Here is a 24,333-nt window from a genome sequence, read left to right as displayed (position 1 = left end):
CTGATCTCAACGCCAGTACAAAGTCGAATCTCCTCCAATCACTATGCGAAGAGGGTGCCAGATTCTAGTGTCAAGGAACACCCTTTTGTAGAATCCGAGGTAGATGTCGCTGATGATGTCATGGAGCCTAGCTTACAAAAGTACGTGACAACAGTAAGCCGAGGTGATTCGCTCCTTGGTGGTGGCGTATTCGATATGGAGGACCAGGGATCTTCTGAAAGCATGAGATTCACTGTGAGTGGACAAAGGCATGTGGGGTTTTCTTCTTCTTCTTCTTCACTGAAACCAAATTCTTCTGACTCAACTAATTTTTGGAACTCGAGCAAAAGAGAATGCGATTCTCAGAGTATAGGAAGTGGGAGGTTTGGTGACATTAAGGACGTTCACGCGATACCCAATGTCGTAATAGCGGCTGGATCCACGTAAATACCTGCGATACATAGCTTCACCAACATCGTTTGACATTTCCTGTGTTCAAAAGTTGCTTAATTGCAACTATTTTCGTATAATTATGCCCATCCTTATTATTCGTTGCATTGTATTCATTAACTTGTATGATTATTAGATCCAGCAATGGCCTTCTCAGCGATTTCAGTGGACCACGTTGTTTACTTTTTATGATGGATCCATCTGATCGAATTCAATGAATGAATGTCCGCGCATTCTCAATGCATTACATTCATCCATGACTTCTTGACCAAAAAGAGAAGTCCTCATGATGTTTCCATTCAGTTGCCTTTTGCTAGATGAATGGTAGATGTTGACACTTACAGTTGTGCTTGGATTGACCTCTCAAAAGTAAATTTATGAAGTCATAATTTTTGTCTCAATTTATATAAAAACATTTTTTTTAATTGATTTTGAGGGTTTCTAAATACCCCTGTCATAATATTAGGTTATATTATATTATCATTGGGCCGAGGCCCAAAAACATATGTAGAAGACTTTCTAGTCGTCTCTTTCTTGAAGAAGAATTCTTAATAATTGGGAATTTGGTCCTCAAAAAAATTGGGAATTTGTAAGAGCCTTGGCTGGCCATATATTATCACCATAAGATAAGTTTTTTTTTGGGGTAGCAAAAACCGGTTATTTTATGTGAAATAATAATATACATAAAATGTACTCTTCCGGTTCTTAATATAAAACTTATTTAACTAATTTGATTAATTAAGAAAGTTAGGTAAGTTAATTAATTATAAAAAATATGACATGTTTTTCTTAAAATACTATCATCATCTGTCCCTCTTTTACTTGATTATGGTGAGAGGAATATCTATAGGGATAATTTAGAAAAAAATTGACAAATATGAGAAATAAGTATGATATTTTAGACCAAAATTCAATCAACAATTAGGTTCTATATTAAAGACGGGAGCAGTATGATATTTTATAACCGTAGAATGTATGATATTTTGGTAACGTGTGTTTTACCAAATATATGTGTGCGCAAAGAAACTGCTCCTTCAATCCTTAATATAAAAACTGATTGTTAAGTTAATTTTGGTCCTAAATCTAAGACCTATTTATCAATTTTTATTCTAAATTACTTTTATGGATACTCTCTCAAGTATAATTAAGTAAGTGAGGGAGGAAGGATATTAAAAAATATGATTATGGTGTTTTAGAAAAAACATGTCATATTTCTTATAATTAACTAACTTATCTAACTTCTTTAATCTAATTAAATTAATTAAAAAGGTCTTATATTAAGGATCGAAGGAGTAGTGGTTTCTTTTCTGGCAGCTTGAAAGCAGTCGATATTCATTTTAATATATTTATAAAAACTAGCTTTTTGCTTGCAGAAGTTGAATACTACTCATAATATAACACTAATAATATATAAGTCTTAATCAGTTCTGCTAAAAAAAGATTTTCAAATCTGGTTATCAAATTCTATCCTTTCACGGAGTATAATAATTATGGAACGAATTTCTTCTTACGCACGCAGAACTGTTCCTAAAGACAAGATGATCCCTTTTTATTCATTTTAATCGATCTATTCTGTTCAACACACCTGCTGCCTAATATGAATTTATTATTGACAATCGAGTTCAAAAAAAAAAGAAATAGATTGTTAATTATTTCTTACTTTCATGTTAATGAAAATAATTAAACATGTAATATTTGTTGTGTCCGGTTGAGCAAAGGGTAGGGAGTGGAACCTTTTTTTTCTGGGGCAGCCAGGTTTGGTCGACTCTTGAAACTGGTGAACTATATATATATATATATATATATATATATATTGCTTTGTCAGAAGCATTCAAGTTCAAACAAGCAACTACCACAGCAAACCTCATATAACGTTGTTGTTTTGTTTGATGGGTCCAACTGATTCCACTTGTGCCTTTATCTGTGGCCACTTGAACATTAAACATATAAACTTCCTCCCCCACAACAAAACCAAGCCAGAGAGTTTCTCTAATACACGACGGTGATGGCAGCCCTGAGATCAGTGATGTTGTCAGCAGCAAAGTCAAGATTTAAGCCACCACGCGTTACGCGTACGTTGTTTGTTGTGAACAGGTTGTGTGTTCTATGATATCTATTTTGTTTATGACCTGGTCTTCTCAACTGAACACGTATTTTTTCGCGACAAAGGAAACTTCCATAGCCTTTTCAAAGACGCCTTTTTTTTTTTTTGGGCCAAACTTCAAAGACGCCTTTAAAGCAGAAAGTTATCAGCAACTTCTTATTTGGGGATTTACCTGTTTCAGGTCATTTTTTAAAAACAAAAACAGATATATATATATATATATATATTACAGATTATGCTTAATGGGAAAAGCAATTTCATGCCTTTTTTTAAAAAAAAAAATAAATCAATGCTTTGAAAGCTTAGATGATAGTGCGTTCAGACTATTTTACGTATGGGGGCAAAAGACCACGATATTCAGAGAAGTGCATGCGTCAGGGTTTTATACTTTCTCGATTATTTGTATTTGGGAGTATTTGAAGATAGTAATAACGGATCTAGAAACCAAAATAAAATAAGGCATTAGGTCAAATGCGGCAACACTAGACCTTGAAGGAAAAGCAAGGCAATAAAATTCGTTGGCCAAAATTACATGAAGTTTAAAATTCATGAAGCATACAGTAGCAATTTCTGGACGCCATTTATTGCTGAATTTTTGGTACACGTGACTGAGATAAGTCTTTAGCTCTAATATAAAACCATTCCTAGCCTTTAGCCTTCATGCCATATAAAGTCAATAAGAGAAGCGCCTTATGAATATTCTCATCGCAGACCTAACCTGTATCATTATCTATGTGCATATATATACTTGTGCAAGGGACTGCATTGAAGAAATTGAAACATTCATTTTCTGATATTTCCTGAACCAACATGGCTGATCATCAACAGCGTATTCACCCAGTCCCAGATGTGGAGGCATCACCACACACACCGTCAGCTCCACTGTTCCCAAGGGACGTATCAAAGTCCGATCATGGCGTACCAGTGGAGGAGCGGGCTGCTCCGGCGCCGGCGCTGAAGAAAAGAAGGTCAAGAAGTTGCTGCTGCAAGTTTCTGTGCTGGATCATAAGCCTTCTGCTGATACTAATAGTAGCCATAGGCATAACCATAGGAATTCTGTTCCTTGTGTTCAGGCCAAAGCTTCCCAAATACTCAATAGACGGGCTTACAGTTACCCGGTTCAGTCTTTCAGAAGACAACAATCTCTCTGCAACTTTCAATGTGACAGTCACAGCTAGAAACCCAAACAAGAAGATTGGAATATACTACGAAGGAGGCAGCCATGTGAGTGCTTGGTACATGGACACAAAATTATGTGAAGGGTCTTTGCCTAAGTTCTATCAGGGTCACAAGAACACTACAGTGCTTCATTTGCCTCTTTCCGGGCAAATACAGAATGCAACTGAGTTGCAGGCTGTGATTCAGGAGCAAATGCAGCAGACTGGGAATATTCCTCTGAACCTTAGGGCAAAGCAACCCGTGAGGATCAAGCTTGGGAAGTTGAAACTGTTCAAAGTGAAGTTCAAGGTTAGGTGCAGGCTTGTGGTGGATAGATTGGAAAGCAATAATGAGATCAAGATTGTAAGTAGCAGTTGTAAGTTCAGGCTTAGGCTGTGAATTCATTCCTAGTAGAGAATATGGCTTTTGCTGGTTTTACTGCTATTTTTTTGGGTTCCTATTGGATTTGTATATGTTTCAATAATAGATGGAGGATTGGTTGCGGATTTTTCCTCTCCATCCATATTTGTGTTACGATTTTTGTTCTTAGATTATAGTTTTCCAGAGACCTCCCTTATACATTATATATAGTATAATGATTATTAATAAAGTCATACCTATTTTTTATACTTTTATGATTACATTTTTATTGAAAATCTAGCAACTGCACGAAATTTTTAGATAAATAAGTTATTTTCTAATCAATTTATAATGTTCTTATTCAAATACTATACGTTTGTTATGTTTTGCTTAAGAAAAACTATTTTAAAAAATATATCGAACATTGTTTGGATTCTGCAGATTCAAATATATCGTAGAAAGATTAAGGGGAAAAAGTGAATGACTATAATTATAATTTTATAAGATTTTACATCCCATTTAGTCGTGTTAAATTGCGTTGCCTCCTCAGTCCAACCAAAAATTGCGTTGCTCCCTGTCTAAATAAATAAATACAAAGGAGATATAACTTATAATGAAGAATTTTTCGCAATTTGATTTGTTTGCACGAGACAATTAAGAGGAATGGGAATTTGGAAAACGTGCTTTAAATTTCAATGATAATTCATGAATATCTTTGTAATTTGTAGACCTTTTTTAGCCATGATATATAACTCGTCCAAACTCTCTCTTACTCATTGTTTAACAAGTTTGCTCTTCAATAAAAGAACTATTAAAAATACCAAAAAAAATTGAATTTAGATCATTCCAACTAATTTGATTGATGAGCACCCAGATTGAATCATAGTACTCTACAGCTCATGATAGTCTCTCTTTTTTTGGCAGAATATTAGAGGGTCTTTTTCGAGAAATAACATCTATCTTATAAAATCAAAGCTATTCAATATTCAAGAAATGAAACAAGCTCGCAATCATATCTTTAATTAAGGTCCAGCAGTAAAAAAAAGCCACAGGAGGTCAGAAACAAAACAAACTCAGGAGCAAAACTTCTGTCCATGAGCCTCTCTTCCATTCCTCAACGGTTAGCCTTGGCAACTCTCTCAATCTCGTCCTTCTTCTTAATGGCATAGCTAAAAAAAAAAAAACCAAGAAAAAGAATCAGCGTACAAAGAACAAACGAGGACATATAGCATGAACTAATGATGTAACCAGCTTAAAGTGCTACAGAAACACGATTGATTTCCATCAAACGGTTGAAAATATAGTTCCCCCCCCCCCTTTTGTATACCTGTTTGATGATCCCTTTGCAGCATTGATAAGCTCATCAGCCAGACATTCTGCGATTGTCTTGATATTCCTAAATGCAGACTCACGAGCACCTGTAGTAAGGAGATAGATAGCCTGATTCACACGACGCAGGGGAGAAATATCCACTGCCTGACGTCTGACAACACCAGCAGACCCAATTCGTGTAGCATCTTCCCTTGGTCCACTGGTGTGAAAGAAAAGTTAGAGCATGGAATTAGATGTAAGCCAAAGAAGTAAAAGGGGTGGTCAATTCAATTGTACATCTGTTTCCTATTTTTATACCTGTTGATCACAGCATCAACAATAACTTGGATTGGATTTTGATCAGTAAGCAAGTGGATGATTTCCATGGCGTGCTTTATGATCCTCACTGCCATCAGCTTTTTCCCATTGTTTCGTCCGTGCATCATAAGAGAGTTGGTGAGCCTCTCCACAATAGGGCATTGTGCTTTCCTGAAACGCTTGACCGAATATCGCCCTGCAGTGTGAGGCACGTAGGTTGCATGCTTGGCAGGAGCCACACCAATGTAATCTGCCAGGGATATGTCATTCACCTAAAATGGTAATGCCTAAATAATTAGTAACCTTCAGAAGCATTGATGAATAATAGAAACAACAGATACTGTCATGGCCAGGACAAAACCACACTCGCTCATGACATCAAGAAATAAATCATTATAGATCCAAACCCAACAACTACTTCTCAAGCACAAAATATTGAAAGGCATAGCACGTAAAGTAAGCAAATCGTACAGGTCATCATTTTGTAATGTGAGGATACAAGAACCCGAGAGGTGGTGATAGGAACCAGGGGCTTTTACTAGTTTATTTTTCACTGAATTACTATGTTGTATATGTTTTATGTTTTATTATGTGTCTTGTATTAACTGTTACAAGTGTCCAGCGTTGGTTACGTCATTGTTAGCTTTATATGGATAGGATAAGGTTATTTTCAGTTTATATACCATCCTATAAATATCATACATGTATTCTGCCAAAAGGGGAGATGAATGAAAAGCATTATTCAGTTTGACTTAAACTTCCTCTTCTCCTAGAATTTCAGATTCTGGATCTAGGCTCTCCCTCTCTCTCCTCCCTTCTCTTTCTCTTCTCTTCTCTTCCCCTTTCTTTCTGTCCTAGCTCTCAAGATCTAACAGGTGGGCTACCGGACGACAGAGCACATGGATCATTTGCCAAAGTTGAGCTTGTAAATATCCAGAAACATAATCTCTTGGTAAAAGACACCAAAATAATAAAAAAAATAAAAAAATTAAGAAGCTGAATATGCGACTAAATGTTCCATCATCAAATAGATGCTATTTTCCGCCACTTCATTTTTGAAAATCATCTATATCAGTTGAATATCACTAAGAAGAAAAATTTCCAATATCCCTGCGTCAAAACAGTGACACAATCACATGCAAATAGAAGCATGTCCATGATTGGAAATCAAGATAAAATGATTGCTCAAGAAACATATACTTCACTACTTACGTCTTCTTATGCTTACAAGAAATGTCAAGTATGAGAATCACGGAAATTACAGAGAAAGAAATGAGATGTAGTAGCAATCGATCAAGTTAGATTAAATTTTTGCATTAATTCTCGCCACATTATCTGGGCTGTTATTTTGGGGGGGGGGGGTTGGGGCTTTGTAATATGCTGCCGAAACTGGGCATAAATGCGAGAAAGAAATGTCAACAATACCTTTACAATCGTCACCAAAAGAAAAAACAATACCCTCAAAATCAGTTTTCGGAAGTTTAAATTTTAGATTGAAATATGCCCATGAATAGGGGAAATGTGATTGAAAAGAGTAAAAGGGAAACCTCAACATCCTCGAAGGTCCAACGATTGAAGAGCTTGACATCGTTGACCGGTTCGATGAAGTCATGGCTTTGAGGTTGAGCTACCGCGGCCGCCATAGCAACTTACCTTATTCGCCTGCACCAGAGACCCCGACGAGCTCGTTGCCGCAGCGGAAGGGCCGACTGTCGAGAACCTTGGGAGAGATTACTAATATACAACTAAACCCTAAATTCCTATATCACCTCTTTCTTTTGGGCCTCGATAAAGCCCGTATTTCACCCATTTAAACTCTTTGGCCAACAGTACGCATCCTAAATGTATTTTCTCCAGGTTGGCAAAAAAACAAAAAAGTATTTTCTGCAGATATTTCCGATTTAAAAAATGAAAGAAAATTGGGAAATTGCAAAACAAGACGGTGAAAATTATTAAATTATAAATCAGGTATTTTTTTAAAAAACATGTTGTTATTTGCAATTCAATTTTATTATCAAAGCCTATGAAGTGTCGTAACATGTCCCAATTTGCGATTTTATAATTTTTACGTTTTTTTGGTAATTTTTCCAAAAAATTTGAGTTATGAATTTTGATTGCATTTTCCAACCTACTTTACGTAGTTGGTAGTAAATCACATATAATATTAGCGAAAATTTTTCTGCATACACCTTAGTTTTTCGGCCCAAAAAAAATCAAGGGTGCGAACTTGAATTAACTCGTGTACTGACAAGAGATGCTCCTAAATATATTCAGTTGATGGCTTCCCTTGATCAAGAACCAGTTTAAACCGAAAGGATCCTACTACTTGAGCTTATTATTGTTTAAAATTAATCTATATCAAGATGACAAAATCGAATTGTTAATTACTTAATTCAGTCAAAACTAATATATTTTGCAAAAATATATTACATGCAAAAAATCAATAAAAATATAAAATTAACATCATCAAGGCATCTACGACTCACCTCACACGATTTATTAGTTATGGTAAAATTAAAATGCGTAAAATAAAATGCCATTGACATGTTGAGCAGCAGGCGTCTCATGATTATTACACGCAAAACATGCAACACGAGCAGATTCCAGCACCGATCAAACTTGACAATATCCGTTGTGTAAATATATTTGAGCAACCGCCGGCCACCGCTAACTCTCATGACCTCTGGCCATCAGTGATCCCAATGTCTTCTCCTGTTCATCGAACTCCGACGACGAATCTATAACGAGTCTTTCCACCGGAACTTTGACGGCATCATGGCGAACTCCGATATCAGAAGCTAATCTGCCTGCACAATACATGCCACAACCAACCAAAGCCAAGCCACCAAAACCAGCCGTCAAGAACCGAAGCGGCGAAGACACCACTGCACTAGCCGCCGCCATATACGATGCCGCTTGCCCGCTGCGGCCAACGCCGATGCCCGTGAACACAAGCAATCCTGTCTTACAGTAAATGGCAAAGTCCTCACAATTATTCTTGAATATATTATAATTGCCGAAGCCATTCTCGAGGAGGAACAAGGCACGGTGAAGCACCTGCTCCGGAGCATCGGACTGAGCCAGAGTGCATGTGCCTCCTCGCGCTTTGGCGAGAAAAAACGCCGGGGAAACACCGTATTCGAAGAGGTATAGATCTCCGCCGGCGAGAAAGCAGGTCAGGCAGGATGAGATGACGCCATGAGATCTGCTCTGGCCGCCGCATCTCGGGCATGCAGTGCGTGCATTGGAATTAGGGGGCATTGACATGAGGACGAGACGATCGAGAACAGTTCCGGTGCCGATTTCTTGGCCGGCTCCTCTGGTGAAGTGGATCACCATTCCGTCGCCGATGTAGATTCCTGGTGTCTTAGAGGAAAGGAAAGCATTGTATGGCAGTTTCAGTACCGCATACGATGAACAGAGTAAAATTTTACAAAAGCATAAATCTCACAGGATAATCAATAATCAGGTTAGAATTCTTTTAACGATTTATTTTCCCGTTCTTCAATTCTCTTTAGCCTATCTTCATATGCTGAGAACTTAAATGTTGCCAATGATTACAGAAATGGCATATATATAGAGAGAGAGAGAGAAGGAAAAGAATTGAAGGAAAGTGGGGAAGGGGATGACCGTGATGTGCGTAGATGTAAGCCTGCCTCCAGGAGTAAATGTGATCGCCGGGCTTCAGTTCTTGCCAGTGGATCTTGTTCGAGAGCACTCCCATTTCTGGTTAGTATGAATGGTCTTCGATTTTCCCCTGGAAGAATAGAAATGGTTCAAAAACCAAAGAGGAAGCTAATTAGGAAGCCCAATTACTTGCAGGGGAATCTTGGAACCCGTGAGAGGTGAAAAGACGGGACAGGAACACGCAACGTAGCCTCTTCCTTCGTCTCCACGGATTTGCCCCGGCAACAAGCGCCATGCAAGCAATAGAGAGAATCTCCCAGCTTAGATTAATTCCCTTCATTTGCCTGAAGGAAGTTTAATATCGATCAACTGTTGCTCTTCGTGACCATATTATATCAAATTATTTAAAATTAACCAAATCTGTTTAATCTGTTTTTCTTTTTTTAAAAAAATTATGCTTCTGGTTATAATTTAGAAATTTTATTGTTAGCGACTTTAAATTTTAAAATTATTCCAGAGGTGCAAGCAATTAAAAATTGTAAATACGAAAATGTAATATATTTCCTTTTGTTTCCCTGCCTTCGGTCTTATAAATCAAACTCTTTATTATTGATCCATTTTTTCCGCTCTTCTTGGCGACCATCCGAGGAATAACTTTTCACAATCAAGATTAAAATTTTTTTACATTTTGAACATTTAAAATAATTATAATTTCTAAGAACTTTCACCATAGACTGGTTCAAACTTACTCTTACGTATTATAGCCTGCCTTAGAATTTATCCTTCAAATTAATAGGTACATCTTTCGTAGTTCATTTTAAATTTCAGCTAAATATCATAATAAAATGAGCCATAGAATAAAATTCATATAAATTAAATATGAATAAATAAATTTATCGTCAGCACTCTTTCCATTGGTTCATTTTGACTTGATTTGAAAAAGAAAATTGTTACATTACAATCATGCCAGTTGCTAGAGAATGCCAGGCAGATTCAAGGTTTAGCTCACCAATACTTCAATTGTCATGTCAATAATCAAGGGCACTCTCGCATTTCATTTCACAAGATGAATATGTCAAAAGATTTGACGTCATTGTACAGCATTGCACCATCACTTGCTCCTAATTTGGACAAGAACAAGCAGAAATACTCGGCCCCAAAGCCGATGGAATGCACCGGGGAATTACACCAAAACCTGACCATCACTCAAAATTCAAGAGCCAGTTGCCTCAACTTCTCACCGTATTCCCCATGTACGCTATGATCTTAGTCAGTAATATCAAAACAAAGCTTCGCCTCATCCCAAGGCCCATTGATCTCAAACTTGTATTCCTGAAGCCTTATAAGCCAGTAAGGGCAGACCACGTTGACAAACACTAACACACTAAGCAGCAACACAAAAAGCAACCGATCCAGCATGTACACAAAACTCAAGGTCAGAGCAATCAACATCATGGAAACACACAAGTGCAAGCGGAAGGAATACTTTTTAATACAGTAAGTAACCAGGGGAGCAAAAAGGAAGACTAGCAATGAGAAGAGCATGATGGCAAACACGTGTAGTCTTGATGGAAGACGGGATGCGATAAAAACCGAGGCTACTACAGAAGCATTTACAGAGATACAACTGGATAACGCCGGATTCTTTGTAGCAACAGGGGTTTTTACTGTGGATCCTGAATAATCATGCAGAAATAAGTGAAGCAGTAGTAGTGACACAGTTACTGCCCAGATAGAATCTGAACTAATGGATCTTGTTAGAGTCTGGTATATAGGAGCCAAAACATATAATCCAGTTATAAAGAAGGAAATATTGAGACAGTAATGGATGAGAAGATTGAAGGAAAGCATTTCTTGAGTAAATATGAGGATGAGAAATCCTGAAACAAGGAGACTTGCATCAAGAAAGAGCAGGGAATTTTCATCCAGAGTTGATGTTAGTGTGTAAGTCCAGACCAATACAACGAGAGCAACAACGCATAGATATTCAGAAATGGAAACTGAGTCTAGCATCACCTTTACCATGTCCCTCTTTACAACACTGGCATTCGTGACCATGCCTTCAAGAAATGATTCATCAGTATAGTTGTCACCATAACCAGGTTGCATACCACCATATGCCACTTTTCTCCATCTGGGACGAGGCGGAGAAGAGTTGTCACGACTTCTAAGATCCATGCAAATTGGTTTATGTTATCTCAGGTGACTCCCCATGATTACATATAGCACAAAGCAAGATCTAGTTGCACTTCATAACCCCCGCCAAAAAAAGAGAATTGCTCCGTATATTTGGTTCATTTGGTTCAAGCAATCGGTGACAAGTGATCTTTATACATCGGTCTCAGTCTCTTTGGCTTTCCAAGCATCATATCTCAAGATGGAACTTCTGTTGAAGGAACTTGATCAAGAACGAATCATCAGAAGGAGGGAGTCTAATGGCAATAGAAAAATCAACCACGAAACTCATCCAGCAGAGGTCAATTACATGAATCACATGATTTGCTCTCTGAAAATCCAACTCTTTACACATATTATGGCAACTAAAGATAATTCAAACTAACAAAAATATATTAAAAAAAGAAAAAGGTGATTATATGCTAGGAAATGCGAAAATTTTAGGCTACTGTTGATATCCATTGAAGCTACGAGAACCAGTACAAATATGAGGAATGGCACAAGCACAGGCGGACCTATATTACATCCGGTGGGGTTATCAATCTTTGAAATGTGCATGGCTGATATCAGCTCATATTTCCTCCATTTTTTTTGTTTGAAACAATGAAAAATTCAGACATTCCACCCACTCTCCTCCCAAATTTCCTCCATTTTTTTGTTTGAAACAATGTTCTTCCATTCCTTATTTGTTTCTCAGAATCCCCTTAAAGATTATTTTAAAAAAAAGCATCAGCTTAGTTGAGAGAAACGAAGAGACAATGGCCAGGATTATGTACTTACCTCCAAATCTGTGATGACAATGTCCGACAGAGCAAGAGAACAGCGCAAAGAGCCGACGAGCTAGACGGCAACGATGAGACCCGAAGGAGCAAGACGGCGCCGAGCTGATCCCCAGACCTGCAACGAAGATGGCCAACGAACATAGAGAGCGCCGATGACAGCCGACGGGGCAAAAGAGGGCAGGCGGCGCACTGAGTCGGGAAGGGACGCTGAAGAGTGATATCTCATCAATGCGCTAAGCGCCTGTATGGTTTTTGTGGGGCTATTTTCATTTTGTTTGGTTTGATTAAAAAGGAGAGAAGGATACTTGGTTTAAGAAGAAAAAAAAATATAATAATAATCAATTTACTATTTTATCTTTATATGTTTGTTTATATTTTTTATTGATATATTATATAAATCAATTTACATCTTAATTTATTATATAATTTAATGAAAATTCAACCTTATCATATTAATATGTGTATTAAAAGATTGGTACAGTAATTTTTTATTCTAATTAATATAATAATATATTTAAAATAATTAAATTAAAAAAATTTATATGCTCTAAAAAAAATAAAATTTTATTCTCTTTAGGTTTTTTTTTCAGCTTTAAAATATATTTAATAAATAATATATTTATAAAAAAACAATTAATTTTATAATATTATAATTTTTATAATGTATTTTTTAATTATAGTATTTTTTATTTTTTACTTAAGATAATATATTTTTTATTTGAAATAAATATTATAATAATATATTTATGGATAATAGTGGAATATTAAAAAAACTATAAGAGTATAATGGTCCAAAAATTTAACTCCCTTCCAAAAACCTCCAATTTGGAGGGGAGCTAAAATGGGGGGAGGGAGCCAGGAGGGAAGGGAAGGGGATATTTTGGCTTCCTTCCCCTTCAAAATTTTTAACCAAATGAGAGGAGGGGCTGAGATTAAAACACGATGGACGGCGAAGATCTCATTTTCTAGAACAATATGTATAAACTTTAGATAAAATAAAATAAAATAAAATAAATTGAGATATTATATTTAATACTACCTCCTATCTTAATTATAAAAGCTATTTTGATTTTTAGTTTTATCTTAAATACAAAAACTTAATATATTTTATCTTTCATATTTATCTATTTTTTTCAAACTACCCTAATTGTATTTCATTAATTATAATTAAACACTGGAGTACCATAATAATTACATATGAAGAAATTCTATTTTCTCTCTCCACTTCTCATTTCAACTATTGAATTAAAATTTGATTGGGTTACTTTAATATTTTATAAATGTATTAATAAATTTTTTAATTATTAAAATAAATATATAAATAACTCAGATTGTTAAATTTTAACCGTCCCTGTTTAAATAGCAATGAAACATATTTAAAATATTAATTTATTAAAATAAACATATCTATTGGTTTTTATGTTTAGAACTAGAAGGAGCACATCTAAATTTTAGATTGCACCAAATATAGCTTCTACATATTGATCCTTTTTTTAAGTGTATTTTTATTTTTTAATTTTATAAAATTTTACTTTGGTCCTTAATTTTAAAAGTATGATTTTAGTCCTTTAAACCTAAAATTACCCACAAAAAATGATGATCTTAAAAATCTTGAATCTTGATAAAATATTCTTAAATACTAATATATTAAGTTTAATTTTTAAAATAACAATAATTATTATTAAAAAATTGCTATTTAAAACTAACATTTTTAAGATTAAATTACTAAAAATATTTTTTAAAATTAGAAACCAAATTGAAATTTTGTATAAAATTAAAAAACTATATACATATATATATATATATATTTCAAACTAACTCATTCTCCACTTCCCATTCCTTCAAAATCTTTTGAATAAATGACACCATGACTAAGCATTTTGCCACTGAGTTGACGAGGGAAACGAAGAAAGACAGGTAAAATAGAGAAGATCCTTGCCTATAATCTCATGGTTTAGTATATTATTCTTTCTGTCACAATGTTAAATCTATATTATATGCTATGTACACATGACATGGTTTTTTTTTTTGGTGAAAACATGACAGAGAAAATATACATTAAATTAGAGTTCCATTTTTAAATCTCCTTTGAATATTTATATTAAAAGATTTTAAGGAGCCAACACTCATAAGATCCAGGGAAAAATACATGCTTTTGTTGGATTAAAAAAGTATGTAGTACTTGTTTGTTTTTTGTAACCAAAAAAAAAAAGGGACAAGAAACATTAAACGAGACCAGATGGATAATGCTGATGTGTGGGCAACGCTCGCCAGCGGATGTCGTGTCAAATCCAATCGCCTGGTAACTTGCCACGCTGGATTCATGGATTGGACGGAGAAGGAAAGACGTTAAATTGCTGGCATTGACTTCGCCATTGACCTCACAGACTCTGCTTTCTTCTCCATTATCCCTTCGTATCTTTTTGTCCTTCGTCGGTCATGGCTTTCTCAGCGACAGCTTCGCGTCTCATCCCCATCCTCCTCGGTTTTCTCGCCCTATCCATCTCCGCCACGGCTAGACCTTGCAGAACCACCTTTGTCTCCTCCTACTCTGTCTCATTTAGGCTCCATTCCTCCGCCGCAACCCTCACCACCTTCAAAGAGATCAGATCCTTCGTCCCCCTGGACGTCGTCGGAAATAACGACAATAACTATGATAATCCCTCTCTTGCGGCTGAGATCTTCTTCGATGGCGCCCTCTCGGGCCGCCGCTTCGAGGAGGACGAAAATGAGACTGAAATTGAGCCATGGCGGTCACATATGAGAGCCCCCTTCGGATTTTCGTCCCATAATTCCAGCTCGTTCCGTGATCGCACTAAGGACATTGTGAGCGTTGTTCTGGCGCTACTCTTCGGCGTCGCAGGTGGGGCTCTCACTGCGATAGGTTTGTACTTAATATGGTCTGTGTTATCTGACCGCTATTATTATCGCGATTCTTACGATAATTATGTCGATGATGACGAAGAAATCGATAGCCCTAAGAAAACGGGGTACGTGAAGATTCCGGCCTTTGAATCTGCGCCTGCACCAGCCAAGGAATCGGTATGAATTGAGGATAATAGACATTTGCATCTGGTGATTGTAGTTTTTGAACCTAATTGTGAGAGTATGATCTCAATAATATTAGTTAACTAGAAGATGGGCAAACTTTTCGCCTGAATTGGTGTTTTTAATTGCATGTTTATTCGTTTTTGCTCATGAGACATGATCACTACTCTGGAATCTCGTCAGTTGTATTTTCGGCTACCAGTTCCTTGCTAACCTGAGCGTTGATGATATTATCTGCTCACTATGATATTCTGGGACTACGGTTATTCATTCGTCGTCATATCTCTATTTTTTTGCTTCGTCGATTTCCCATGGCGCTATTCCCAGCTAATCATAGCGGCGCTTATATACTTGCGATTATTTAGTATCTGCTCCTAATATGATCCTAGAGATTTGCATTCCTTCATCTTTATGCCCACTTCTGTTTTTCTTTTTTTTATCTTTTTTCTTTTTATTATTAAACTTGTGGTTAAGATTTGCTTGTGAATTTGTTTAGGTTGTTCCCAGAGCTGAGGGAAAAAATTGTCTATTTTAGGAAAGTCCTTAGTTGCAGTCATTTGCAGCGTTTTCTCTCGCTTGGGTTTAGTATTTCTAAAGAAGAAGGTCGGGGGGCCAGTAAAGCCGCAGCCCCTCGTGAGTTGTCTACCTTCAGCTATCTATTCTATTTTACACCATCTTATGGACGGTAGTACTTCTTAGAACATCTATGCAGGGGGGAGAAGATTAGACTCTCGTTTACTGGTCTTCCAGGGATTCCAAATGTAATTTTAAGTTAATAGTTCCTGAATAAAGTCACTTGAGTAGACTTGCTCTTGCACATATTACCTTGAGGCTTAACATTGGGCACCTCATGAGCACCTCAACAGCAAAAATTGAAACTTCGATTTACATGAAAAATTAGCATTCGGCTTTGCTAATGGGGGTGATTATGGACTGAATGTGGACAGGATATTATCGCTGACACTTGACCCCTGTGCTTCATAATTGCCCCATGCATGTGCTTTGTTGGGCTCAACCGCTCAGGCAATCAGTGTTCAATAACCAGTGATCTAACATGCCCGATCTCAAAAATATTGCAGCAAATATTGGCACAAAAATATGCACGCACGAAAAACGCACAACGTACTCCCCCCCTGCAAATTGCAGAGGTTGAAGCCTCCAGAAAACTATTGACAAAAATTCACACCAACAGTCTAACGGAAAGAATGAATTCCCCCTTACGAACCAAAATTCAAATCTTTGAAAAAGGTGCCCAGTGCTTCAAACAAGATGCATAACCAAAAACAAAAAAGTGGAGGGTTATGGACCTCGTGCAAAACACACCACATTGACTCAGATCCGAAATAGGGCATAACTTTGGCCAAAAAACAGAGAAAGAAAAAGGGCATAACCATATACTAATATGGTTAAGGCATGTTAAAGAGACCCTTCCAGATACCGTCAAACGAAGGGGGAAACGAAAATGGCAGTTTCAAGTTTCAACGACAGAGTATAAACCAAGAGATCGCATCATAATACGAAGATAGGCTTATCTAGCTTTTGTCTACTGTACATGAGTTCATGCAAGAGCAAGACGTTAAATCAAATGCTACAATAAGCAACAAAACTATCTAGTTTGCTGTGCACATGTTCAAGGCACAAAAAGTCCGTCCTAACTTTCTTCACCACAGTGCTTTTTTCATCATCAAATCCTCAAAGGATGAATGAAGACGTAGAATATGGAACATAACGTGCAGAATAATTCTAAACATACAAGGTCGATAAGTAGTGTTCAAACAGTTGTGGTAAAATCTAAGATTACTCACGGCCCCACTGGAACCTGAAGCAAATACATCCTTATACATATGAATCAGTATTCAAGCGAGCCCATTGATGGAAAGCCAGAAAGGTCCTGAGATTCTGCGGTGCTGCCGTTCATCCTTCGTCCCACATTTGGACCAAGCGATTCCACCGATTGCTCACCCATCTTCATAATATCCTCAGGTGAGAGTATCTTGATGTACCAAACATTATTGACGAAAGATCTGCCCCCGTCATGCAGGAAATCCCCGCCAAAACATAGTCACAGATCAAGAATGGAATAATAGATTATGAGATAAGAGAAATAAAACTGTAAACTTATGTGAATATCATCATTTATAGTGAAGAATGTGTAATTTAAACATCCTTCAGGAAATATGAGAATAATTTAACCCTGAATTCTAATATGATGTGAATATACTTACTCCCATGGGTCGTCTCCAAGGAGAAGAATATCATTCTCCCTGTCGACAAATACAAGCTGCCAGCCTGATCTAAGAGGGTCTTCTAACTTCCCCTCAATTCCAAACATTTGAGCCAACTCCTCTCTCAGCTCATGATAGCTGCTGAACCGAGAGATATCAAGGGAGCGCCCAACCGACCCTGACTTGTAGACCTGTGGAGGCAGAATACAACAAAAAAGTAGTAGTAAAAGGACACAAATCTGAATCAAACAACATTTCATGTTATGTATCGAACCTTGACAAATGTCTGAGTTGGGTTTTGTGGGTCAACTGGGCCTGAACTCTGAATCAACTCTGCAGAATCTTGCACACAATTATACAGAGGACCCTGGAATCCAGAGTCCCCTAATGGCATGGTTGATGCATCAGTACCAACCGAGGAAGCTGAATAGCCAGGGACAGTGGTGGGGAGTAGAAGTCCAGACGAATCAATATTAACACCAAAGAGGGTAGGATTTTGTGCATCTGAAGCACAATGTGATGGCACCGTTGCAGAATCTTTCTCAGTATACCGTGAGTGTGACATTGAGCTGCCAAAGGCAGCACTCACCTGCACAGGTGCATACTTCGGATTCCATGATTGTTGGGCCAATTGTTCAGTCAGCATGGATTGACTGCTTCTTGGTAAGTTGAAAAGATTGCTACTCCCTTCCGGACAAAGTGAACTGGGCATGTTCTGCCCTGGGGAAACCGACGAGAACTTCATGCTTGAATCAAAGAAATCAGGTTTTGAATATGATGGTGAAGGAGCATGGGAGTGTTGCCTCGGTGGGAGCTGGTCACCCTGAATAAAAAATGCATCATGATAACTATTCTGAGGCTGCTGCTGTTGCTGCACTTGGTCTTCTTGATTGTTATGTGGTTTCTGAAGGAGGTGCTGAGACATGTTCTCTGCCAACACTTGAGTCTGTGGCTGAAGGATATTAGAACTCATCGATTGCTGAATTGCTTGATGCTGCTGAAGCTGCAGAGGATTGTGGTTTCCTGACTGAAGAAAATGGAAGGGTTGTTGCAAATGCATCATTTGTTGACGCAAGAGATCTCCGCTCCCTAGGTTCTGCAAACCAGCAGCCAGCATGGCTTGATACTGTTGATTATGGTCATTTCCTAGCACAGTTGGATCTAGTCGCTGCTGCATCCACGGCAACAAACCACCACCTTGAAAATTGAGGGAGTTGAGACCTTGATCTCCAGGTCCACCTCTCAGCCACATCAGCCCTGCTTCGTCTCTTCCATCTACAAAAGAATCACAGTTCATGGGTAAGGGCAAGGAGACAAGAAATAAGTGATGAAGAGAGCCAGCAGCTGGATACCTTGGTTTTCATGCATAGTCATTTGTTAGCAAACATAAGCCTAAGTGCATGTGTAGTGAAAATTCTTCAGGCGACATTTTATTAAGCCAATTTGACAATTGAATGAACTTGAACACATTTTTCAAGAGAAGAGCAAATTTCAAGATTGAGTCTAACAAGTACCATGCAAAGACGAAGATCCAGGATGCCATGGCCGCTTCAATCTGAGGGGAAATAGTGATGGATACATTGGGAATGTTGTCAAAGGCTCAATTTCCCATAACGATACCCGCGGCTGCCTATCTCCTGCTGTTGATTCATCCCAACCAACCTATGCGCAAAGGATGAAAAGGCAGAAATTGCAGACTCCTCAATATAAAGGGAAGAGAACTTCCTTTGAAATGTCTATTGTATTTCAATTCATTACACATTATAAGTAATGGAACAAAATCTGTTAACCTGAATCTCCTACAAGCCTGTAGCTATAGAGCAATCTATTATTCAAGCAACATAATAGCTACTTAGAAGAACATTCACTTGTACAGTTAAATGACATTAAAATGGATTTATCAATACATGAAATCCACCGTAAATTTACACATCTTGAATATCCTGCAGCATCACCCAGTCACATTGCAAGACACTTCATATTATATGAGGGAAAAGAAAATGAAAGACAGAATATGAAACAAGATTTAAATAGCTTTATAGGTGCATTAACCTAATATGGATAAAAATTTGATAAGGCAACCACCTTGTCCTTCCACAAGCCACAGAACAGGTACATTGCAGAGGAGAAGAACAATATTTCACAAACAAGATCTTATACATAATGGTGCCTAGTCTTAAGAACATGTTAAGATGTAATTTTAATTACCTTAACAGATCGCCAGTGAGAATTTGGCCAACGAACAGAATCCAGATCACTTATACCAGTTATCGTACCCATGTACCTGCGAGAAGGTGATTTGTGTCAGATGAGTGCCAAACTACCCTATTTTAATTGTGTTTGCAATTAAGCAGCCAAGTAAATTAGCCTATCTAATAACTTGTGTTTGCTACATGGCTTTTCAAAAACAGAAGCCTACATGTCAAGAAAATTGCATCCTTATAATAGACTTAGATGCCAGAAAAACTAGGCAGGATATCAGTAAGCCGGCATACATATAACAGGCTCTTCTGTAAGACAACCTTATCTACCTATGAGAAATAAAACTACTGATCTAAGAGTGCCAAAACAGTCAACAGAGGCCCCAAAAAAAAAAGTGCTGAAGAGAATAAATATAAATGGCTACTGATACCTGCGTACACTTGATTCCTCAGTCTCAAAAAGCATCCTGAATCGCATGCCAACTGAAACACGTGTGTGGTACACAGCCTTGACATATTTTGAAAGTGGTATGACAAACTCAGAAGGACTAGCCCTGCCCATGATTCAGGCGTCAAAAGAAGTATTATGATTTCACACAAGTGTTAGAGGTGGACATAAGTCAACACTCACAACCTTGGATTATAGAAAACTGTGAAACAGCTATTAGTTGCAGCAGCGTGAGCAGCAGCTGCAAGAAGTCCAATGTGCATACTATCAGTTGAAAGAACAGATGATGGCATCACAGTTTGGGGTCGACTGGCACGACGTATTCCTAAAAGCAGCTGATTCTTTTCATTCCTAACAATGTGAATCAATTTATAATTTAAAAAAAAAAATATCAATTTCCAGCGTCCATGGGGAAAAAAGGGACCAAAAATAGAAAAGGGAAATACATACCATATAAAGAGCACAGAATCTCCAGCAACAAGTCTCTTGGCACTAACAAATACACTCCAGCCTGTTGTAAGAAGGTGTCGTTTTGGCTGTCCTGCAATGATACAAAAGAACCAGGCATATCAGTTTGACTAGGAGATAGAAAAATGCCAATACAAGGTCACATCAACATGTGGGCATATAGATTGCTTCAAGAATTTTAGGTGACTTTTCAGTCAAAGTTGAAACACAGGTGGAACAGAAAAAGTTGCAGAGAAACCACTACACCTAGTAGAAGAAATGGAGGGAAGCCATTTAACCAAATAAAGTATTACTCCACAAAAGAAAATTACATCAAATTCAAAACTATTTCTCCTTTCAAGTATACAATAAACAGTACAAATCATGTGCTACCAACATTGGTAATATTTTGAAGAAAAAGGCGCTCCAATAACGTACAAGACCAGTTTATATGAGAGGGAACTTAGCTGATGAGCATGTTTGTACAAGCGCTGCTAATGAAGTAAGAAACAGGCAATCCTACAGATTATCGTACAAAGCTAGACATAACGTATCATGGCAACCAGTTGTGCTTGCCAAACAGAACAAACTGGCATACAATCTTGCACTTGTCTGTCTGCCATGGTATATGAGGGAGAAATTAAAAAACCAATTCTACAGGGAACTAGATTCAAAGATTCTCTATGTGTGAGACCAGACTAGAACATAATTCTCCTAAAGGACCAAAATAATTTCTCTGTCATCACATTAATTTCACATGTACTAGATTGACATAAAGAAAGTATTGAACAACCAAACCAGGAAAAATCAGATTGCGAAGACAATCTATAATGGGACAACTAGAGAAATACTCTATTTTATGAGACCAAATTGAGGAGATAATCTATACAATTCTTTTTTGAGCAAACAATCTACATTCTGAAAGAACCAAATTGAGGTTTTAATCCAAGGAATAAACATTAACTCGCACAAAAATATTTGATACAACACCAGAATACAGTTATCTTCTCTAAATGGGTTTACATGTTCACCAAGAACCAAATATTGCCTTAATAGTTTATCTTGGTTTCAACTGTTCCAAATTGCAATTTATTAGAACTTAAGATGACACTCAAAGTATGATCAGAGAGACAATTCTTAACGGATTCTAGAACATGTAAATCGAGTCATTACTGGCATGATTGGCATGAAAAACTGGATAGGCTTTTCAGAAACTGGCTCAGATGTTTACAATGAAGATTTGTTAGGGGAGGTGAACTCATTCAGTAATTACCCTTTCTTATACTTCAAACCCCTGGTAAAACAGCCTACACATCTCAATCAGTCGAGATACTCTCCTTTCAAAGATATAGATATTGATTTAAGTATATTTGCTCAACAGCAACCGAAAAGAGCTAACAAGTTATGGGGAAAATGTGGTGCATGAGATGATAGGGCAAAGTAACCATTGTACAACAAGCTTTAGTTAGCCTAACACATGTACGTTTCCCCTTAGCAAAATATTAGTTTAGCACAGATGTCCTTCAAGTTCTAGATTCTAGCAGATACTAATCTCCGTATGACACTTGTTCGTTGAAATCAAAAGCACTGAAGTGGAAATCCAAACAGAAGAGCTAAAAAATACCAGAAATTACAATCAAAAGATAACAAAATCAAATAAAATACAAGATAAGAGTATGATGCTTACCACGAAAAATATGTCTGAACTTCCACTCAACATCATGGAGGTCCCTAGCAATTAGTTCTTGTGCTGGTGGTTGCTGTGAGAAATCCTGTACAGCCAAAATAGAATAGAAATGCATCTACATCCAATTAAGAGACAAACAGAAAAGCAAGATATTGACACTACCAGTGGAGGGAAAACTTTCTCAGCTGCCCGACGAGGAACAGAAAACCCTCCATGTGTGCTGGTGTCACTTGCCGTTAGTGTCTTGCAAAAATAATTTGAGGGCTGTTTGCTCGGAATGCCCAATTCCAAAGGAAGAAATGTTTCCTTCTGCTCTTGCTACACGCAATTAATGATACGTAAGTTCAAGCCCAAAAATGAAAGGAAACACATTCAATATGATTATATCGAATCAAGCTAACAACACAGTACCGGAGTCAATGGCTGCAGTGTCATTTGAGCATATACTTCATCTGTTTCAACATCAGCCTGAAAAACACGGGATGCTCTGGTTAATTTTGGAATTATAGTTCACTCGTATGTTTCAAAGACGACTCAAGTAATCAACTATTACATTTACAAGGGAAACATTATGATACTCACATGCATTGTGACATTATGAAGTTGGCAAATTAACTGGGGCGGCAAGCTCGGGTAATTGGGTATGTGCCCATCAAGTTCTCTGTTAGTTGTGGCTGCAACCTACAATCATGATTCATGACAAGTTTAGTTCAATTTCCATTCCAAAAATTGTCCACTCGCAGCTACCACGAACTACTACTGAGCTAAATAAGCAAGAAAGTCTCTGTATCTAAGCTAGTATGCAAACAAGATAATACTAAAGGATCTAGAGTAGAGTAGGGGGTACTAAAAAGCACCTGCTCGCTATGACCCTGAGGGAAGTAAACCACACGAGTCCCTGCATTTGGTAGGGACACGAGAGGACCCGCGCATGCATGCCATAGCTCGGAATTCAGACATTTCTTCTCCCCTCCTCCCCCTACCATCATTCAGCACAACAAATTATCATAAACGGGAAAGAAAATAGGTACTAGGATGCTCAAGAGACACAAAAAGGGTTGAAAGGGACACATTATTTTTGTGCATGGAGACATAATTAAGAGTTTTTAATGGGAGGGTAAAATATTAAAAAAGCAAAAGAGAGAAATAGAGTGGATACCTTCTTGTCCCTGCTGACCCAACCCTGATGTTGAAAGCTTCATATCAAGCTTCACTTTTCTTTTCTTTTAAAGATACAGAATCTTGTAACCTTGTAATCACATAAACAATACATGAAACCCTAGCTCAGAGCTGCCTAGTTGAATTTGTTTCAAGCCATTGCATTCCCCTCCATCTTCCTCCAACTTGCCAATGCACTCCATACCCCCAAGTGAGAGAAAACTTACAAATCAAACGAAGCCAAAATCCAGAAATTCCTCAAAGTACAGCATCTCAAAATTCAGAACTGGCCACTGCTGGAAGATTAAAGAACCCAAAATTAAGCTAAGAGATAAGACGGGTATCCAGAAGCAGAGCTATTTTTCAGCAATTTCCGGCAAACCCATGACCCAGAATCGAAACCCAATTCGAGTTAACTATAAAGCAGGGCACGTTATCCAAGATCGCCATGAAATGAGCAGTACCAGAGTAGTAGAAAGGAAGCAAGAATGAAGAAACACAAGTGACTGTTGAACTAAAGGCACTCTTCGTGGCCTATCACTTTCGATTGAGAGAGACCCAGTGAGGATTTTTGGCTTTGAAACGCACAGTGATAAGAGAGAGAGACGGACGAAGCAAATAAAGTAAGGACCTTTGCCTCTTATAAGGGGGTACCGACCAAAGCTGGACTTGTGCGCAGTAGAGAGAGAAAGAGAAGGAGCGTCTCTGTAAGAGTCATGGCAAGAGCCAATCTCAGCCATTGGATGATCCGTACTGGAAAATCTGGATGGTACATCTACACTGATGTGACAGCAGGCATGTGCCACCATCCTTTAGTGGTCATTGTCAGAGTACGGAGTATTGAGTGAAAAATAT

The 24,333-nt window shown here is 37.6% G+C and overlaps 7 protein-coding genes across 7 annotated transcripts; 3 read left to right on the top strand and 4 right to left on the bottom strand.

Annotated features, from left to right (window-relative positions):
• Window positions 1-21: 21 nt before the first annotated feature.
• Window positions 22-436, top strand: LOC114726364 (uncharacterized; the record flags this gene model as incomplete). Its single annotated transcript, XM_028912944.1, has 1 exon — window positions 22-436. A coding segment is annotated over one exon (405 nt), but the record flags the coding sequence as incomplete, so codon positions are not given.
• Window positions 437-3,187: 2,751 nt separating this feature from the next.
• On the top strand, window positions 3,188-4,485 carry LOC114726373 (NDR1/HIN1-like protein 6). Its single transcript, XM_028912952.1, has one exon. It carries the CDS (start codon window positions 3,344-3,346, stop codon window positions 4,088-4,090), a length of 747 nt encoding a protein of 248 aa, XP_028768785.1. The 5' UTR covers window positions 3,188-3,343; the 3' UTR covers window positions 4,091-4,485.
• Window positions 4,486-4,878: 393 nt separating this feature from the next.
• On the bottom strand, window positions 4,879-7,382 carry LOC114726359 (40S ribosomal protein S5-like). The gene is made up of 4 exons (XM_028912942.1): window positions 7,228-7,382; window positions 5,681-5,952; window positions 5,379-5,582; window positions 4,879-5,220 (listed from the first exon to the last, which is right to left on the bottom strand). The coding sequence occupies exons 1-4, from the start codon at window positions 7,321-7,323 to the stop codon at window positions 5,166-5,168; spliced, it is 627 nt and encodes a 208-aa protein (XP_028768775.1). The 5' UTR covers window positions 7,324-7,382; the 3' UTR covers window positions 4,879-5,165.
• A 748-nt stretch (window positions 7,383-8,130) lies between these two features.
• LOC114726375 (uncharacterized) lies at window positions 8,131-9,429 on the bottom strand. The gene is made up of 2 exons (XM_028912954.1): window positions 9,311-9,429; window positions 8,131-9,039 (listed from the first exon to the last, which is right to left on the bottom strand). Exons 1-2 carry the CDS (start codon window positions 9,402-9,404, stop codon window positions 8,348-8,350), a joined length of 786 nt encoding a protein of 261 aa, XP_028768787.1. The 5' UTR covers window positions 9,405-9,429; the 3' UTR covers window positions 8,131-8,347.
• Window positions 9,430-10,445: 1,016 nt separating this feature from the next.
• LOC114726366 (phosphatidylinositol N-acetylglucosaminyltransferase subunit C) lies at window positions 10,446-11,487 on the bottom strand. Its single transcript, XM_028912947.1, has one exon. It carries the CDS (start codon window positions 11,483-11,485, stop codon window positions 10,574-10,576), a length of 912 nt encoding a protein of 303 aa, XP_028768780.1. The 5' UTR covers window positions 11,486-11,487; the 3' UTR covers window positions 10,446-10,573.
• Window positions 11,488-14,639: 3,152 nt separating this feature from the next.
• On the top strand, window positions 14,640-15,566 carry LOC114726369 (uncharacterized). The gene has a single exon (XM_028912950.1). It carries the CDS (start codon window positions 14,704-14,706, stop codon window positions 15,310-15,312), a length of 609 nt encoding a protein of 202 aa, XP_028768783.1. The 5' UTR covers window positions 14,640-14,703; the 3' UTR covers window positions 15,313-15,566.
• A 1,238-nt stretch (window positions 15,567-16,804) lies between these two features.
• On the bottom strand, window positions 16,805-24,065 carry LOC114726368 (auxin response factor 8). The gene is made up of 15 exons (XM_028912949.1): window positions 23,943-24,065; window positions 23,480-23,774; window positions 23,178-23,299; window positions 22,903-23,001; window positions 22,732-22,788; window positions 22,483-22,638; window positions 22,321-22,405; window positions 20,637-20,727; window positions 20,373-20,537; window positions 20,170-20,292; window positions 19,746-19,821; window positions 19,052-19,199; window positions 17,812-18,812; window positions 17,538-17,728; window positions 16,805-17,336 (listed from the first exon to the last, which is right to left on the bottom strand). The coding sequence occupies exons 2-15, from the start codon at window positions 23,520-23,522 to the stop codon at window positions 17,162-17,164; spliced, it is 2,532 nt and encodes an 843-aa protein (XP_028768782.1). The 5' UTR covers window positions 23,523-23,774; window positions 23,943-24,065; the 3' UTR covers window positions 16,805-17,161.
• Window positions 24,066-24,333: the final 268 nt, after the last annotated feature.

Source organism: Neltuma alba, unplaced genomic scaffold (genome assembly GCF_004799145.2).
Source record: "Neltuma alba isolate B1F8T4 unplaced genomic scaffold, ASM479914v2 tig00012376_pilon, whole genome shotgun sequence".
NCBI lineage: Eukaryota > Viridiplantae > Streptophyta > Magnoliopsida > Fabales > Fabaceae > Neltuma > Neltuma alba.
This window is presented reverse-complemented; position numbering and strand designations above follow the sequence as displayed.